The sequence below is a fragment of the Engraulis encrasicolus genome, chromosome 7, assembly GCF_034702125.1.
Source record: "Engraulis encrasicolus isolate BLACKSEA-1 chromosome 7, IST_EnEncr_1.0, whole genome shotgun sequence".
NCBI classification, from domain to species: domain Eukaryota; kingdom Metazoa; phylum Chordata; class Actinopteri; order Clupeiformes; family Engraulidae; genus Engraulis; species Engraulis encrasicolus.
This window is the reverse complement of record NC_085863.1, coordinates 8,135,087-8,152,215: the sequence shown is the minus strand read 5'-3', so window position 1 is coordinate 8,152,215 and position 17,129 is coordinate 8,135,087. Positions and strand designations below refer to the sequence as shown.

General features: G+C 41.7%; 2 protein-coding genes across 2 annotated transcripts; one reads left to right on the top strand and one right to left on the bottom strand.

Annotated features, from left to right (window-relative positions):
• Window positions 1-429: 429 nt before the first annotated feature.
• ccdc90b (coiled-coil domain containing 90B) lies at window positions 430-5,003 on the bottom strand. The gene is made up of 9 exons (XM_063202339.1): window positions 4,558-5,003; window positions 4,340-4,459; window positions 3,858-3,961; window positions 2,685-2,786; window positions 2,472-2,513; window positions 2,099-2,170; window positions 1,741-1,794; window positions 1,168-1,282; window positions 430-657 (listed from the first exon to the last, which is right to left on the bottom strand). The coding sequence occupies exons 1-9, from the start codon at window positions 4,661-4,663 to the stop codon at window positions 602-604; spliced, it is 771 nt and encodes a 256-aa protein (XP_063058409.1). The 5' UTR covers window positions 4,664-5,003; the 3' UTR covers window positions 430-601.
• A 405-nt stretch (window positions 5,004-5,408) lies between these two features.
• alg8 (ALG8 alpha-1,3-glucosyltransferase) lies at window positions 5,409-16,355 on the top strand. Its single transcript, XM_063202764.1, has 13 exons — window positions 5,409-5,533; window positions 5,893-5,971; window positions 6,079-6,272; window positions 6,362-6,468; window positions 6,562-6,629; window positions 6,880-7,006; window positions 8,250-8,353; window positions 8,768-8,888; window positions 9,376-9,515; window positions 10,587-10,726; window positions 11,976-12,073; window positions 14,840-14,912; window positions 15,829-16,355. The coding sequence occupies exons 1-13, from the start codon at window positions 5,448-5,450 to the stop codon at window positions 16,061-16,063; spliced, it is 1,572 nt and encodes a 523-aa protein (XP_063058834.1). The 5' UTR covers window positions 5,409-5,447; the 3' UTR covers window positions 16,064-16,355.
• The last annotated feature ends 774 nt before the right edge of the window (window positions 16,356-17,129 follow it).

The following is a 17,129-nucleotide window of genomic DNA, read 5'->3' as shown; positions in this document are numbered from 1 at the left end:
TGGACACACCTCACAATTTATCCACGGCCAAATCCAATGGGAATTTCCTGGACACCCTGTCAAAGTTGGGTTATACATACAATACAATAGATAGATAATACATATTAACTTAATTATAGCGTTACAAAATTGCTATTACCAAAATGCAGTAGTTTGAGGCAGTGTTTCGCAACCTGATTTGTCTTGTGTCCTTAAGACTTCTGCCATATCATGAGTACCCCTTGGGAACCACTGGTTTAAGATGCAAATTACTACATGACAATAATGATGATAAAAAGATATTAATTACAATGTAAAGCCAATCTGTGTTATAAGACATGATGACATGTACAGCACCACCATAAGATCATTACTGTAACTGCTCCACCTTGGGCTCATGAGGCTACAATGAAAACAGCCATACATTGGTAATAAATATTTTCAAGTCAATTATGGTCTCATAGACTTTTAATAGTAAAACTGCATCAGACTAATAAAACATGGTGATAAAAAAGATTATTTACACATTCCTCCAATAAACACTACACAATTTAAATGTGCAAATGAGCAAATAAAACATTTCTGTATTTGTGTTTTGTGAAGGGAAGCTGTGGCACCAAAGTTACTTCCAGAGTCGGTAGAATCCCAGGGTGATAGCCAAGCATGAAAATACACAGCCTGGAAAACATTAAAAGCATGACAGATATCAGAAGTTTCATCTACATATGCCATGAATAAGAAATTGTCCAAACTTGTCACAATTCTTAATCTAGAATGCAGGTATGAGACTGATACTTTGGTGATGCTTTTATGTACATCGTCTTAAGAAAGAGCATGAGATTTTGGTCTTCAGTCAAAAGAGATAATACCCAGCCATCAAAACAGATGCAATCTTAAGTGACTAGTTAATACAGTGGTCTGCTCACTGACAATTATGTCAGGGTTTCTTGGTTATTTTTGAGGGTGCTAGCCCAAATAAAACGCTTCAAATCAAACAGAAAGGGGCGCGCTTTAAATCAAACTGTTTTATTTGTTTGTGCACAGACGCGTTTCGGCATGTACCTTCAGAAGGCACACGTCGAAACGCGTCTGTGCACAAAACATTAAAAAAAACAGTTTGATGCAAGGTGCGCCCCCTTCTGCTCACTTACAAAACAGTATTCATTCCAAAATTCCTCCATCTCTTACCGGCTAGGTAGCGAATGGTGTCCAACTTGAGGGACTCCAGCAGGGTCTTGAGGGATGCCACCTCGATGTCGATCTTCTTTGTTGTTTCCATGGTGCTACGGTCGATGTCAGAGTTCTATGATGTGTTCATCATGTCAAATATTAGTTTATTGTGTATTTAAAAAAATGGGTAACTGCGTAAAAAACTGCCTAAGAATTACATAAATATTTCAAAGTCATGAAAGATGTACCACAGATGGACCACGCAACACAATCTAGGTCCAGTCTCTACAGTTTAATCAAATAACGAATGCCTCTTTTCTGATAGGCCTACAGCTCGTTATAGCGCAACTCGGCCACCACTTTTTGCTTTTCGATTGGGCAGGACACAGCTCAATCGAAGAGCAAAAAGTGGCGTCCGAGTCGCGCTGTATCGAGCTGTAGGCCTACCAAAAAACCGGCAGTGAAAAAGAGGCATAAGTCCATGTATAGGTAAATAGAAGAACCTAACTCAATATACAACTATTATGGTCCAATGATCTTCTGGTAGCAATTGGCCTATGCTAATGCTAATGTGGCCAGTGAAAGTCTTACCCTCTTCTGAAACTCTGTGCTGACCTCCATGATTTTCTTCTCCTGCTCTGTAAACTAAACAAAAACAATACAGTAAACCATTAAACTACAGCATGACAACACACACACTACAACATACCACTACAACACACTCATTAGAACAGCACATACTTAATGCTACAGTGGAAGACCATACAGCTTCAAAAATGAAATACAAAACCCTATGTTACAGCATAGGCTACATTTAGAACCATAAGACCACATTATGCACATGTTAATCTTCAAAACATCACCACAGACATTGAACAACACAAATTTCAAACAACAACAAATCATGTTCTAGTGGTCATATGACTATATTATTGTGTTTGACATATACCAGGTCTGTCAGTCTGCTTCGCTCCAAGTTGATATCCAGCTTGGAGTCAGCTCTGAGCTTCTGGCTCTCCTCCTGCAGCAGCAGAGACAGATACAAACACACACATTACACATTTTACTACAGAGGCCTATACTAAGGAGCTGGTTCAAGGGTAAAGCAAGTTAAGTTAAGAGGTAAATCATCTTCTAGAAGGGCCTGGAGTACTAATTTTCTTAAGGACTCCAGGCTCTTCTATTAGATGATTTACCCCTTAACTTAACCTGTTTTACTAGGAGTAAATCCCTCAGATATGGCACTGACAAAGAAGTCAGCAACATTTTGGAGTGTGTGTATAGAAATTCACAATCAATGAACGTGAACTTGACATACTCACCAGCAGTCTGGTCTTGATTTGTTCAAGTTCTGCTTTCATTTTCTAAAGAAAGATGTGACCATATGCCATCAAACACATCACACTTTTGGCAATAAAGCTAGAAAACACTGCCTCAACATCATGTCCTTCTCATGCATTTTGTGAACAACTGTGACCATTCGACATTTGGTAAAAGTGCATTTTAATAATGAAGTACTTAGGAGGTGCTTTTACCGTATTTTCCGAGCGCAGGTTGGCAAATTCACTCTTCTCCAGGATGACCATGTCCTTCCGGATGGAGTCCAGATGAGCCATGATCTGCTGAAGGGCTATTTCCTGGAAGAAGATGCATAGCAGTATCACTGTTAACACGATCAACATAAGCGCAATCAGAGATGGCAACCTAGCCCAAGTGATGCATAGGTGCATGTGACATTGGATCCCTATGACGTTAAATATTCATTTATTTTTTCAATATTTTGGGGGAGTTTTATTATTTTTCAGACAGGACAGTAGGAGATGACAGGAAACGAGATGGGAGAGAGAGACAGGGAAGGAGCGAGAAATGACCTGGGCCGGGAAAAGAACCCGGGTCGCCCACATAGCAGTCAAGTGCCCAGCCGGAAGAGCCACGACTGAGCCCCCAATGAGGTTATTTAATAGTATGTTTCTATTCCCCATTTGAGTGCAAAAAATTATCAAGCCATTATTGACGGGAGTTATTGACTAATTGGCAGGGGTGGAAAAGTAACTTATTACTTTTACTCAATATTGTACTTGAGTAGCTTTTATGAATACTTTGTACTTTTTTAAGTACATTTTTAAATTAATACTTTTACTTGTACTTGAGTACATTTTGACCCAAGTACTTTACTCAATTACACTGGAACCTGGCCTGAGTACTGAGTAAAAAAATTGACTGAGAGACAAAATGCCATGCACAATAATGCCACAATCCGCCAGAAATGAAAGATTGTGCAGGATGGCACACAGCATTTCCACTATTTTACTATCTTGTATCAATGTATTGGATGATGGCTGGTGCCAAGCAAGAAGAGGAAAGCTAATTAAAAGTAACTAAGTACTTTTTACTCAAATTACATTTTAAGTGAAGTACTTTTTACTTTTACTTGAGTAGATTTTTAGATAGGTACTTTTACTTGTACTTGAGTAGAATTTAGGCAAAGTAAAGATACTTTTACTTGAGTACACATTTTCTGTACTCTTTCCACCTCTGCTAATTGGACAGACAAACAAACCGACAGACAGGGTTTTCCATTGCAATACTTGTCCAAACCCTAATTAGATATGTCGGTAACAAGGGTGTGTGTGTGTGTGTGTGTGTGTGTGTGTGTGTGTGTGTGTGTGTGTGTGTGTGTGTGTGTGTGTGTGTAAAACACATCATACCTGATGTGCTGTGGTCACCATATCTCTGTAAACAATATCCATATTGGCTGTGGTGAGAGTCACCAGTGTGCCAACTATGACTTCTGCCTGTCCCTTCTCAAACCCTGCAAAGAATTCACACACAGCAACACACATAAGAACTATTAAACTTGACATTTTCCCCACATACGACAAAGCCAAAAGTAACTGTTTAAGTTGGAACATAACAGATGTCATTAAATATGTTCAACTGGAACATGAAGCAGTCCAAAGTCAAAAGTGAAACAGTTTTGAATCTGTATAGAAGTCCATAACCAGAAAGGCTTTCCGGTGCCCCTGGCCTGTTCACACAGAGGGGTGAATGCACCTCAGTGTCAATTTGCCTTAGGCAAATATTTCAATTGACAATGATAGTTGTTTACATATGGTGAGTGGCAACAGTATAATCTGGTCTTTTAATTACAGCAGAGATGCATTTGATGGCAGACAGGGAAAACGTATACCTTTACTTTCCAGTTCCTTCACCAGTGCATGTGTATCAAACGTCAATTTCCTCTGCTCCAGGGGTGTCAACTCAATCTTCCTTACATCATATGTGTTCACAGCCGAACTTGTCTGAATGCCTTAAAATTAGACATGAGTGTGAGAACACCTGAAGATGCAGATATGAAAATCAACCCATGAAAATGGTCTTCTGCTTTTAGCGTGGAGGAAGACCTACCTTTCCCAGCTGGGAGCCATACACAGCGCAAGCCACCAAGAAGCTGTTTGTGCCGACCACCAGATGAACTACAGAGAGTTGCCAAATGTCTGCCAAATGCAGCCATACTCGGTCACTGAAAGGTCTCAGATAGAACCAACAACAGAGTTAGTTCACTCTTTTCTAAACTGGGTCAATATTCTGTTACTCGTCCTTATCTGTGCTAGCCATATGACAGCTAAGGGCAGTGAAACTTTCTGACACTGACTTGGCTAGCTGTTGACTTTTTATTAGTCTACCAAAACTTCTAGATTCAAAATTCTTCACACAGACAATGTATCCGATCACAACCGTCCAACTAAGTATATCATTGAGGGCAACAAGTAAGAGATGCAGAGTGTCATAAATAAGTTATAACCAGCATGACCTGACCGTGAATCTCAACATTGCCCTGTCAAGCCGCACAGTGAAGTTTGTTTCCGGATAGGGCGGGTCTTACCAAAACCAGAGCCTTTACGCAAACATGTGATAATAGATTCTCATTTTAAACAAAAGCATCATTGATACAACTGTTTACAATAATAACTTAAGGCATGTGCAAAATATGAATTATTCTCTCCTTTATAATTACAATTAATACCAAGAACGTCTATTGGTATGGGGAACGTTCGTGCACGTTCTGCGCATTTCAGCATTCTGTAATTTATCAAGTCTCAAGTATCAAGCCGTTCCTGCAAATGCTTTTTCCCCCGATAAATATTGTCAACATTATTGTGTTTTGCATTTGGAGTTATTAAATATTGGTTATATTTGTCCTGGCTTTTGTCTTTATTCGGATAGGGATGCTGCTTACGAGTTGAGAACTTGGAGAACACGCCCTGCAGCCCAAGCGAAGCGTCAGCAAAACTGTCATGGCGGCGCCCTGTGAACTGTCAGGATGGTTTCCTGCTATAGCAATTGGGGTTACCTTTCTAAAGTGTCTTTTGATGAACACATAGTAAGTATAAAATACAAAGTGCATGCCAGAGAAACAATGGTTTTGGATGAAAACGAGGGGTTTCATTAACGAGCAACGCTCACACGCTAATATTTAGGCATCCTCAACTGAGAGGCTAATGTTATGTAGCATGTCTTAACTTTTGAACTGCATTATGGAGTGCATGATTGTGCTGAACATTTCCACTCTGAATATTTCCCTTTGTCTTTAAAATAATAGCAATAATAATGGCGAGGATGACCGAAATGTTGGTTTTGACTCACCATAACATGTTGAATGAATGGGAGTGGGATTGATGACGTCGCCTATTGATGATAAGATGATGGCTATTGAACGCTTTTTTCCCTATCTTGTCCCAGTCATTCCACAGACTTTGAGGTGCACAGAAACTGGCTTGCCATCACACACAGTTTACCAGTTTCCAAATGGTATTTTGAGGTAATACATTGTGCCTAATGGGCATAGTCTTGTTTGAATAGAAAGTGTATTTGTTGCATGCTATCTTGTGTGCAAAAATATTGATCCACATACGTCTATATTTGTAGGAAACCTCAGAATGGACACTAGACTACCCACCCTTCTTCGCTTGGTTCGAGTATATTCTGTCACATGTGGCAAAATACTTTGACCAAGACATGCTGGTTGTTCAGAATCTAAATTATGCAAGCCCAGCCACCATTCTGTTCCAGAGGCTCTCCGTAATATTTGTGGATGTGGTGTTTTTCTATGCGGCACAAGAGTGAGTATCTGTGCCTGTTCTCATCTGACAGTTTAGTATTCTGATTATGTTGACAGTGGTATGTTTTCACAGCTGGAATATGTTTTCAGGTGCTGTAAAACCGTGGCTGATAACAAAGTGAAAGAAGTCTTGGCGAAGCCATCCTTTGTCCTGGCCGTCCTGTTGGTGTGGAACTTTGGCCTTTTGATTGTCGACCGTATCCTTGCGTAGTACAGTGCGTCTTTATTGTGCTGCTTGGCTATAGTAGCAAATCTTGTACAGCAATATTGTCCTGAGTATTTTTTCACAGACATCCATTTTCAGTACAATGGTTTCATGTTTGGCATACTACTCCTGTCCATCGCAAGACATTGTCAGGTGAGCTCTGCCTATAGTGCACTGCAAGACATTTTGAAAGACTCATCTTACATAGGCTGGGACATTGGTTCAGAAATGGAGCGATAGTCAGTGTGAAGAAATCATTAATTATCCTGTAAAATTACTGTAAGTTAATGTAATGTAATCGAATACCTCGTGCGACATTGTAGATCATACAGAGGGTGACTAGGCTGATATAATGAATGCATGCAGCACTGTGAATATGGATGTTTTCCCTGTGTGCTTCCAGAATAGACACTTAGAGGGCGCCCTACTCTTCGCTGTGCTGCTGAATCTGAAGCACATCTACCTCTACATTGCTCCTGCCTACGGCATCTTCCTCTTGAGATCTTACTGCTTCACTTCAAACAACAAAGGTAGTTTCGATGTGATGGCATTGTACTTCAAATGTGATTCTAAATGAAACAATCTGCTGGTTGGCTGCTGCTAACCACTGGACCATTAGTAGTGTATGATCAAGAACACACCCACTAAAAACTGCTACTGGGTCAAAGACCTGCAAAATGAAATTGTCATTCAGTGTAACGGATACCTTCTGCTGACTGTAACTGTAAAAAACATGACTCTTTTTATTTTATTTTTTTCCAGTGAATTCATGAAAGCCTCGGCTGTCATCCATTCACTTGAAACAATTTAAAAAGCATGTTTTTTACCGTTACAGTCAGCCGAAGGTATCCGTTACACTGAATGACAATGCCATTTTGCACGTCTTTGACCCTACTGGCTTGGTAATCCAGGTGGGCCATACAAATCACTAGCTTTAGGCATATACAGTATACTCAGTCTGTACTCCAAAGTTCAGGAAAAGCACCATTGAGCGAGCGGAGAACACAGAGCTGCAGTATTTCTGTGTCAGTTAGACATTTTCTCTGGGCGTGTGCTTCAGGGTCAAAGACCTCTTTGTTATTCAGTGTTACGGACACCTTCCACCGACTGTAACTGCAAGAAAACGTGATTTTTAAATCGTTTCAAGTGAATGGATGACAGCCGAGGCTTTCATGAATTCCCTGTAACAATAAATAAATAAAAAGAGTCATGTTTTTTACAGTTACAGTCAGCAGAAGGCATCCGTTACACTGAATGTGACCCTTCAGCAGGTTCTGCTCCGGCTTACCTGAAGGCTAAAGCAACACGTTATTTCCAGGGTGTGCGTTCCTCCACTATCAACAGTTTAGGCTTGCCTTTCTACTCACACAAGGCGATCCCAGTACCAACGGTTTTCTGTCATTATCCTATAATGGCTGAGTACTGTAAGTTACCAGTTGCTACAAGAGCAGGGCCATCCCTCTCAACCTTCAAGAAGCTTGTGGAGAGACCAATCTCTTCTGAGAGAGCCTCCCTGCATAACAAAACTAACTCTACTCATCTCTCATCCTGGCCACTTACTTGTACTAAACTCAATAGGTCATCCACTATTCATATATTACTGCTCTGTATCTGTTCTACATGATTTGTACACTGCTGTACTGTACTGTATTGACCCTACACTCTGTACTTGCTTGAATGTCCTTTTTGCTTAAAATTGTGTGCTCAATGTAATGAAAACTGCTTTCCTGTAAACACGGAAAAAAACTTTGTTTTTTGTGCTTTTTCTCTCAGATGGCTCAATACAGTGGAGGAGTTTTAGTGTGGTCCGGCTAATTGCTCTAGGAACCATCGTCCTCTCTGTCACTGCCCTATCCTTCGGGCCCTTCATTGCTATGGTAAGTTTGAGTTATGGCGTGCGTCTGTGGCATACCGTAGGCTTTGATCGAGATATAAACAATTGCAGGGTTTGTCAGTGCAAACATTCATCTAAACAATGCAAAACGTTAAGGGTAGTACTGCTTGGTTTAAAACATGCATCATATTTAAATGTACATATGTTTCATACAGTGAATGTTAAACTGATGTTTGATTATTGGTAATGCCAACACACAAGACAGTCACAGAGATGCTCTTATTTAATGTCAAGCTTAGTCTAAATGCAAGTAACTAAAGTAGGTAACTGTTAGTAAGTAAAATAATATTTATTTTTCAGTGCTTGTCACAGACAAAACAGACATTAAATGCAAGATTATGAGGTAAACGTACAGTATTTAAAAACAACACTGACTATCCTCCTGGCTCCTTCCCAGGGCCAGTTACCTCAGGTGCTCTCCCGCCTCTTCCCCTTCAAGAGAGGCCTGTGCCACGCCTACTGGGCCCCCAACATGTGGGCCCTCTACAACATCGCTGACAAAGCCCTGTCCATACTGGGTCAGTACTGAACACTGGACAGCTGATCCAAAACACAGTTGCACACTGGCTGTTCTGTAAAGCACTATCCACACTCTGGGCTACAATGAGTTATTTATTCACCACATTGCTTCAAAGTTTGTGTATTATCTATTTATTGATGTTTGAGTTCTTACAGTATATCCTTAGTATTTTCTTTTTTATTGTTCTTTGTATGTATGCTTTGGCAGCACAGATACACACAGGCATGCCAATAAAGCCATCCAAATCTTGATTGTATTTGAAATCTGGCTGGCAATCATCAAGCAAGGAAATTAATGAATGGATGATTTCTAATGGAAGGTCAATTCTTCTGTTGTTTCCAATCAACTGACCATAGAGTATGCAGTATGCAGTAGCTGAAATGTTTACAGGAAGTTTTACACAAAGCACACACTATGAAGCTGTTGGGGATGGAGCTTAATGCTCAGTGCAAATGTATATATATTTTTTCATTTTGTCTTTGAAGGTGTGAAGCTGAAAGTGTTGGATGTGGATGCGTTGGCCAAAGCGTCCATGACTGGAGGGCTGGTGCAGGAGTTCCAGCACTCCGTCCTGCCCTCAGTCTCTCCCCTGGCCACACTCGTCTGCACTGTACTCTCCATCATGGTGAGTCAGCACACATGCACACGCGCACACACACACACACACATGCACACACACACGCACACACATGAACACACATGAACACACACGCACACACACGCACACACACGCACACACACGCACACGCACACACACGCACACACACGCACACACACGCACACACACACACACACACACACACACACACACACACACACACACACACACACACACACACACTTGCTGATCTAAGATTTATATGGTACTGGAGTGGGAACAAATGCAATATAGAAGAATGCTCCTAAAAATAAAAGGTTGATTTTTTTTCAGAATTGGTTTGAGTAATAGGGCAATCATTTGCCTTTACAAAAGTAGGAACATAACTAGAACCTAACTGCTGAATAAGTAGAAAAGGAGATAGAAATGTACATGATTGGATTAATGAAGATTTCAATAAATGTCAGTTTAGTGACATTACCTGTGGTGTTACATTTTATGAAGTGTGGGTAGTTGGACTGTGTAATTGTGCTTCTTCACAAACTAAGATTTTGCTCCCTCTTTTTTTGATGGGACTTTTATTTTGAGTCAATGGACCCCTCCTCAGCTAGTATGTCCCTGCTCCCTATACTAGTCAGACCTTTGAATGTGCTGACTTTAACATGTTTTGATTAGGGATGCAAACGATTAATCGGTTAATCAACTTTAATCGATCAATGCATTAATCGATTAAAAAACATTAATCGCAATTTATCGAAAATTCAACTGATAAGAGACCCAGGTGAAATGGGTATGTGAAGAGTGTATGTGTGAATCGGGGTGTGAATAGTGGGAATATTTAAATCACCTTTGGATGAAATAATTGAAATAGAATTAATATAAATGTGGTATTTTATCTCAATGTTCAGTAAATGTTTAGATTTAGTAGTTTTTTTTCGAGAAACATTGAGATTTTGGGGGGAAAACGCCGCTTATCTATTAATCGTAAGTCGATCGATAGGCTATCCACTAATGATTAATAAATTTATCAATAATTTGCATCCCTAATCTTGATTGTGTGCTTCTTGCTGATGTGTTGTGTTGTGTTGTGCTGTGCAGCCTGCTCTGCTGCACCTGTGGCTGCGTCCTGGAGGCGCCAGGTCGTTTGTGCGCTGCGTGGTCCTCTGTGCTCTGGGCTCCTTCATGTTCGGATGGCACGTGCACGAGAAGGCCATCCTCTTGGCCATCCTGCCCCTCAGGTACACCTGGCTGCATCTCCTCATTTGCAATTCTGAATCGACAACCCAGACAAATCAGTTACACTGCGTTCACATTCCCCACGTTTACATGACGATTTTAATTCCGAAATGACTCACTTTAATTCTGAATAAAGTTTAATTCCGCTTTGAAAACGCCATGTAAACACCTCTTAATTCGGAATTACATGAAAGATCAAAGCAAACTCGTTGGAACGATTTCATTCGGAATTAATAATTCGGAATTAAAAACGTCATGTAAACATAGCCACAGACTCTGTCCACTATCGGATCCTGTTGACTTTTTGCATGGGGTGGATATGAAATGCATTGTGGGTCCGTTGGATCCGTTGCCTCCGGCCATTGCCTCATACTGTATGGTTTAACTTTTCAGACTGCGACGGTAGTAAACGTCCGCCAATCAGACCGTGTGCATGCATGTAAAGCCATCCGTCAGACATGCCTACCATCGTCTGTAGGCCAACCGTGCCAGTGAACGAAGGATTGTCAAACGAATAAATGATCAATCAGTTATCAGTCAAACAGAACTATGAGGACCCTGCCATGGCCTAACACAGGGGTCAGGAACCTATGGCTCTAGAGCCACATGTGGCTCTTTTGGGAACTGTATCTGGGTTGTCAACAGTCCCTTGAAATACGCAATTGTCCCGTATTCATAAATAATACTATGGGTTCCTTATTGAGGACTCGGGACATCAAAATGCCTTTAAATGCAGGAAATTACATCTAATTACATAATTGTTTGGGGGATTGACCCCCAGACCACCGCCATAGTGTAGTTCTCAGTTGTCAACCCTCTACCTGTTAATAACTTGACAGCACACTCTAAAAATGTTGGGCTTAATTGAAATACATGCATTTGATTGTATTCAGTGTTTTTAAAATGGTATGGCTCTCATGAAAATTTCTTTTTAAAAAATTGGCTTTTTTGGCTCTTTCGACCAAAAAGGTCCCTGACCCCTGGCCTAACAGTAGGCTACTGGGTAACTACACTGATGACCTGGGTTTGATTCGGGCCCGGGTCGTTTGCTGATCCTTCCCCATCTCTCTCCCCACACTCACTTCCTGTCATGATCTCAACTTTCCTATCAATAAAGGCACAAAAGCCCCTAAAATATCTTAAAAAAAAACAGAACTATGAGAAGTTGGGTCTGTGTGTGTATGCGTGCGTGCATCAGACTCAGCAGTGTGCTCACCATGACCTCTGCTTGTCTGCTTGTCTCCATCCCAGTCTGCTGGCCGTGGAGAGCCAAGAGGATGCCCGGATATTTCTGCTGCTCAGCACCACGGGACACTACTCGCTGTTCCCGCTCCTCTTCACGCCTCAGGGTACGTATACGAGCGACTTCTACTGATGGACAGTGATGGGCAACCTAGATTCATTAGTTACTATCCAATGCCACATATCCCAATTGACCTAGTTTTACCTTTACAATTCAACCAGGTGACTGACCTAATTAACTCTTACATCAGAGACGGTTGATACAGAAGTCAATATGACGTCGGGTCTAAGCTGCCAACATTTTGCTGCTGTGCCTCTTTACCAGACTAGTGCCGGGGGAAGGGGAGTTCCACAATTAACTCATTGGCTGCCAGCCATTTTCATAAAAGAGTAACCCAGAGTGCCAGAGCTTTTTCAGCATTTTGGGTGTTTTTTGGAGGCTCACAGAAAATTGAGTTCTGTGTCTATGTCAACACCATACCTATCAAAACACAGATTAGACGCTCATCTGTCATCAGAAAAAAACGGTGTCTCTCTACCCCTTTCCGTTCTTTCATAATCATCTGTTGAAAATAAGTGGAATTCGCCAAAATGCTGCTTTCTAGCCAAAAAGCTGAGAAAACGCCATTTGAAGTTGACCTATAATTGCAAGTGTTTTTGCTCATAATGACACCGTCCTAACAACTCCAAACCTATCAGATGCTATTACAGAGTCTCCTGTCATCTGTAGCCAGAACAAAAGATCGTTTGTATGGTCTTTTCAACCTAATAATGTACTGAAATATAACGGGGTGGGCTTGAAAACAAGAGTGTTTTGGTTTGTTGCTGGCGCGCACAATGGATCATGACAGCAGGTGCATGTAACTCATGTGAAATACTAAACTCACAGAAATACTGTCCCTCTGTTTAGCCTGTCCTCCTCTCGTTGGGGAACAAATCACAGCTGATTTGTTTCCTCCTGTACCGTGTGAACTGGGAGACAGGCAGGCAGGCAGCACAACTTAGCTTACTGCTGCTTCATTGGCAGAGCGGACAATTTGCAGATTGATGATTACTGTCATCATGTTTCTGCTATAGTGATCTTGTCATATATTGTTCAATGAATTTTCTTTTGATAAAGTACTGATCACATATCCAACATTTCACAAGCCGATTGGAGTGGGGAAGGCTAGCTGGTCTGAGGCTAAGTGCAATGCTTTCTCATGTGAGCTGAATGTATCTGACCAGACACAAAGGCTAGCCTGCTCTGTTCCAAGAATCTGCAACCCCCCTGTCTTTTTGATGATACAGTAAGCTGATCATAATATACAGATCCATAACTGCAACTGTAGAATGAGTAAAAAATAGTTGACTTACCAAGGCTCCTTTATTTAGGCTTAGTTGTAAGTTGTTAGCGATTTCGTGCTAGCTAGCTAGCGTAGCAAACAAAAGCCAAACATTCCCAACTGAGGTGACCACTAGTCCTGTGCATTTTCCTGTTAGATGATCTTTTGTACGCATCATCCTGATGTTGTGTAGGCTGATCACATTATCCAAAATGAAACAGTTGCCACACAGATCATCTCTGGTTGAACATGGTGTATTTTGGGCAAGCTAGTTACAATGCCTACTAGCTAGATGGCAACAGGGGGGTATATTTCGGTCATGAGAGGAAGTTTTTTTTTTTGTCAGGCTCTGACACTAAAATCAGTAGAATACCTGTGTTAAAATCAGAGGGCAAGAAAGTAGACTACTGTCACAGGTGCTTTACTTTCAAAAATGATTTTGCTATGCTACTTTTGAGATTATAATAGTAAAAAGGGATGTTTTTGTCTTGACATTTCCTCTAGATGTGAGCTAATGCCCTGCCCTGACTGTTCCTAAGGACACTTCTGCCACCTACAGGAACAGTTAGAACATGACTAGAGGCGTGAAATTAATACACAACATAGGTCAGACCGTCCTCAAGGCGTGGCTGTAAAAAAACGCAATTATCGGCGAACGACGTCGAAGGCAGGGGGCGTCACTATTCAAAATGACGTCATTCGACGGCTAAGGCAGCCAATGAGTTAATGGAGTTCAGTGGGAAACTCACTCCCATCTAGAAGACCGGATATGATCACATTCTGCAGAATTGCCGACATGTAGTATGCAGGGCTTGACCATGCATGGTTCAATCAGCGGAACCAAGTCAGTGCCTGCTACTGTAACGCTAACCTAGCATAGAATCATATATGGCAGATATGTTTTGCTTCAAAATCAGAAGGTCTAAAGTTCGCACTCAATTGAAAACTAAGAGGAGATGCCCATATAAAAGTGGGTTCTTGTGATCTGAACTACTCTACAGTATATTCAAAGACAACAATGCACCACCACATTACTAAATCCACCTTGAAATGCGCAGGCCCTATCTTTGATTACAGATATGTTTTGCTTGGAACTTTTTAGGCCAACATGAAACCACATAACCATGTTCACAGTGAGATTAAAGCAGGTGGCTTCTCTCTCTCTCTCTCTCTCTCTCTCTCTCTCTCGCTCTCTCTCTCTCTCTCTCTCTCTCTCTCTCTCTCTCTCTCTCTCTCTCTCTCTCTCTCTCGCTCTCTCTGGGGCATCAGGGGTCATCTAGTCAGAGGTCAGGTCAGGTCTAGTTAAGTCAGGTCATCCTCTCAACCTTTAAGAAGCTTGTGAAGTCTCCTCTCATCCGAGAGAATTTCCCTCCATAACGCAACTAGCCCTAATGATCTGTGAAAAACCTCGTCATGCCTGTGTGATCTCTATCTGTATTTCCACACACAGTTATTGATTATGTCTCTTAAGTTGCTTTGGATAAAAGTGTCTGCTCAAATCTGATGGTCTGTAATAGCAGCTGTGCTTGTTTTTTTTTTTTCTTACAGAGCTTCCCATCAAAGTCCTCCTCATGGGAATTTTCACTCTCTTCTCCTTCTCGTCACTGAAAACTCTGAATGGGTCAGTAAGGCTGTTGAATTCAGATGTGTCTGATAATTTTGTGTGCTTGAGTCCGTTCCAATATGCAACCTTGTGTCCTCCACTTGTGCTTGTGGCCTCATACCAGGAAGTAATACATCACTGACAACAGCATTATATTTCAATATCTTGCAAAAGCTCACTTGTAAAGTCATTGTCTCATTTGCAATTGGGATGGTGAATGAAAAACGGTCCCCCAAAAGTTGTTGTGGCTAGGCTGACAGCTGGGAAACTTAATTGTTTTCTCCACGGAGGAGTGGCCAGGAGGCGGGGCGAGGCCACAAGCACAAGTGGAGGACGCAAGGTTGCATATTGGAATGCAACCCCTGTGTTTGTGTTTTGACTGTCCAATCTGTTTCCATGTGTGTCTGTCTGTTTGCCTCTGTCACTGTCCTAGTATTTTGGGTAGTCTGCACGAGGGGCCAGACACGTATCATTGCATTAGATCAGTGTTTCTCAACAGGGGTGCCGGTGCACCCTGGGGTGCCGCGGACCTCCCTCAGGGGTACCGCGGAAACGTGGCTGATAAATAAATTATGTAACATAATACATATTTGTCTAAATTGATAAGTTAATGCTAGTCATTGGAATCTTTCATCTGCCATTTACGCACAACAAAGTAAACATAGGTCGCTCCAGTCAGCTGCAACTTCGAACGTAGGTCGTGTGACGTCTCCAAATGTGTTACTTTTCTAAGCTTTTGTGGTATCGGATGCGATGCCATGTTACGGCTTGTTGGTTTGGGTTGCCTTGACATTTTTCATGAATTGAAAGGGTGCCTCGCCTAAAAAAAAGGTTGAGAAACACTGGACTAGACACTTCATGTGCTTTTGAGATTGGCCAGGGTGCCAGGTTGTCCGTCTCTGATAGCTCCTGTTTCTCTGTGCGTGTTGTGCAGTAAGGAGGGCGGCCTGCTGAGCTCCATGGAGGGCCTGTACTTGGCCGGCCTGCTGCCCCTGGAGGTGCTGTGTGAGTGGGTGTACCCGCTGACCGCCTGGCAGAGCTCCATGCCCTTCCTGCCCCTGCTGGCCACCTCGGGGTACTGCGCCCTGGGCGTCACCTACTCCTTCATCGCACTCTACCGGTCTCTACTCACACCGCACAGGACAAAACACAAGGTCAAGTCGCAGTGAGGGAGAGAGAGAGAGTGTGTGTGTGTGTGCGCGTGTGTGCGTGTGTGTGTGTGTGTGTGTGCGTGTGCGTGTGTGTAGAAGGAAGAAACGCAGACCGTGAATTGAGTGTGAGGGATAGAGATCATCATACATACATTTCTGTGAAATTCTAAATGTGTGTGTACATACATATGCGTATGACAAACCTCCAGAAGAATGCCAGTTTGTTTATGCTATATACATACTGACATTCTTCTGTTTTTGTTTTCATACACTTTATGGCGTACTCAGTTATTGACTGAGCCCATGGGCCCATGTATAGTACATGTAGTGAATGTGTGTGTTTTAGGAAATTGGGGCTGAAGTACATTGTCGAGCTCCAATCATGTTGGATGGGTTTTCAGGGGTATGGGTTCATATTTTGGTAAGGTCCGATCAAGACTAAATGGCAGGGTAAACATTTTATACGGTTACTCTTTTTTTTGTACCATTAGATGCACATTTGCAATGCAAATAATAAATAAAAAAATAATTTGAGAAAAAAGATGTTTACTGTTTTGTGGTTATGCATGCTAACATTTATGGGGTAGACTATAGTACAAGGGTGATATGACTGCTTTGTAGTTAGCCAGTGTACATGAACGGATAGCCTGATGTGACCTATACTAGCCCAGCCCAATGGTTTTCAGAGTGGGGGCTGGGAACGCCTGGGGGGCCTTGTGTGACACATGGGTAGGCATGTGTGAACCATGCTGTGAAATGCAATACCTCATTTCAGCCCCTTAGGAGACATTTGAAATACGTAGTGCATTTTTTTTTTTCAATTTATTTGAAAAATACATTCACAATTCAGAAATACATAGTACTTCATAATGATAATAATAATCCACTCTCAATGTTGTACAAATACATTCAGCCATTTTCAGTATGTAAGAAATATCACTCAAAAAACAAACAAACAAAAATGCAGCCAAAAGAGCCCTCTTCTGGTACATCAGCCATAACAAATACATACTGAATATGACCAATCCTGACGCAGTTACTGGTGAACATGCAGTGCATCAGACAGACAGACGAGTGAGTGGCA

What these genes read in the sequence shown, in the direction of transcription:
- ccdc90b (XM_063202339.1), bottom strand. Translation starts at nt 4,663, where the DNA reads ATGGCTGCATTTGGCAGACATTTGGCAACTCTCTGTAGTTCATCTGGT. An exon ending in AAATCAAGACCAGACTGCTG is followed by an intron (nt 2,171 to 2,471) that starts GTGAGTATGTCA and finishes CTGCTGCTGCAG; the next exon opens with GAGGAGAGCCAGAAGCTCAG. An exon ending in GCACAGAGTTTCAGAAGAGG is followed by an intron (nt 1,283 to 1,740) that starts GTAAGACTTTCA and finishes AACACATCATAG; the next exon opens with AACTCTGACATCGACCGTAG.
- alg8 (XM_063202764.1), top strand. Translation starts at nt 5,448, where the DNA reads ATGGCGGCGCCCTGTGAACTGTCAGGATGGTTTCCTGCTATAGCAATT. An exon ending in GCACTGTACTCTCCATCATG is followed by an intron (nt 9,516 to 10,586) that starts GTGAGTCAGCAC and finishes TGTGCTGTGCAG; the next exon opens with CCTGCTCTGCTGCACCTGTG. An exon ending in TCACTGAAAACTCTGAATGG is followed by an intron (nt 14,913 to 15,828) that starts GTCAGTAAGGCT and finishes CGTGTTGTGCAG; the next exon opens with TAAGGAGGGCGGCCTGCTGA.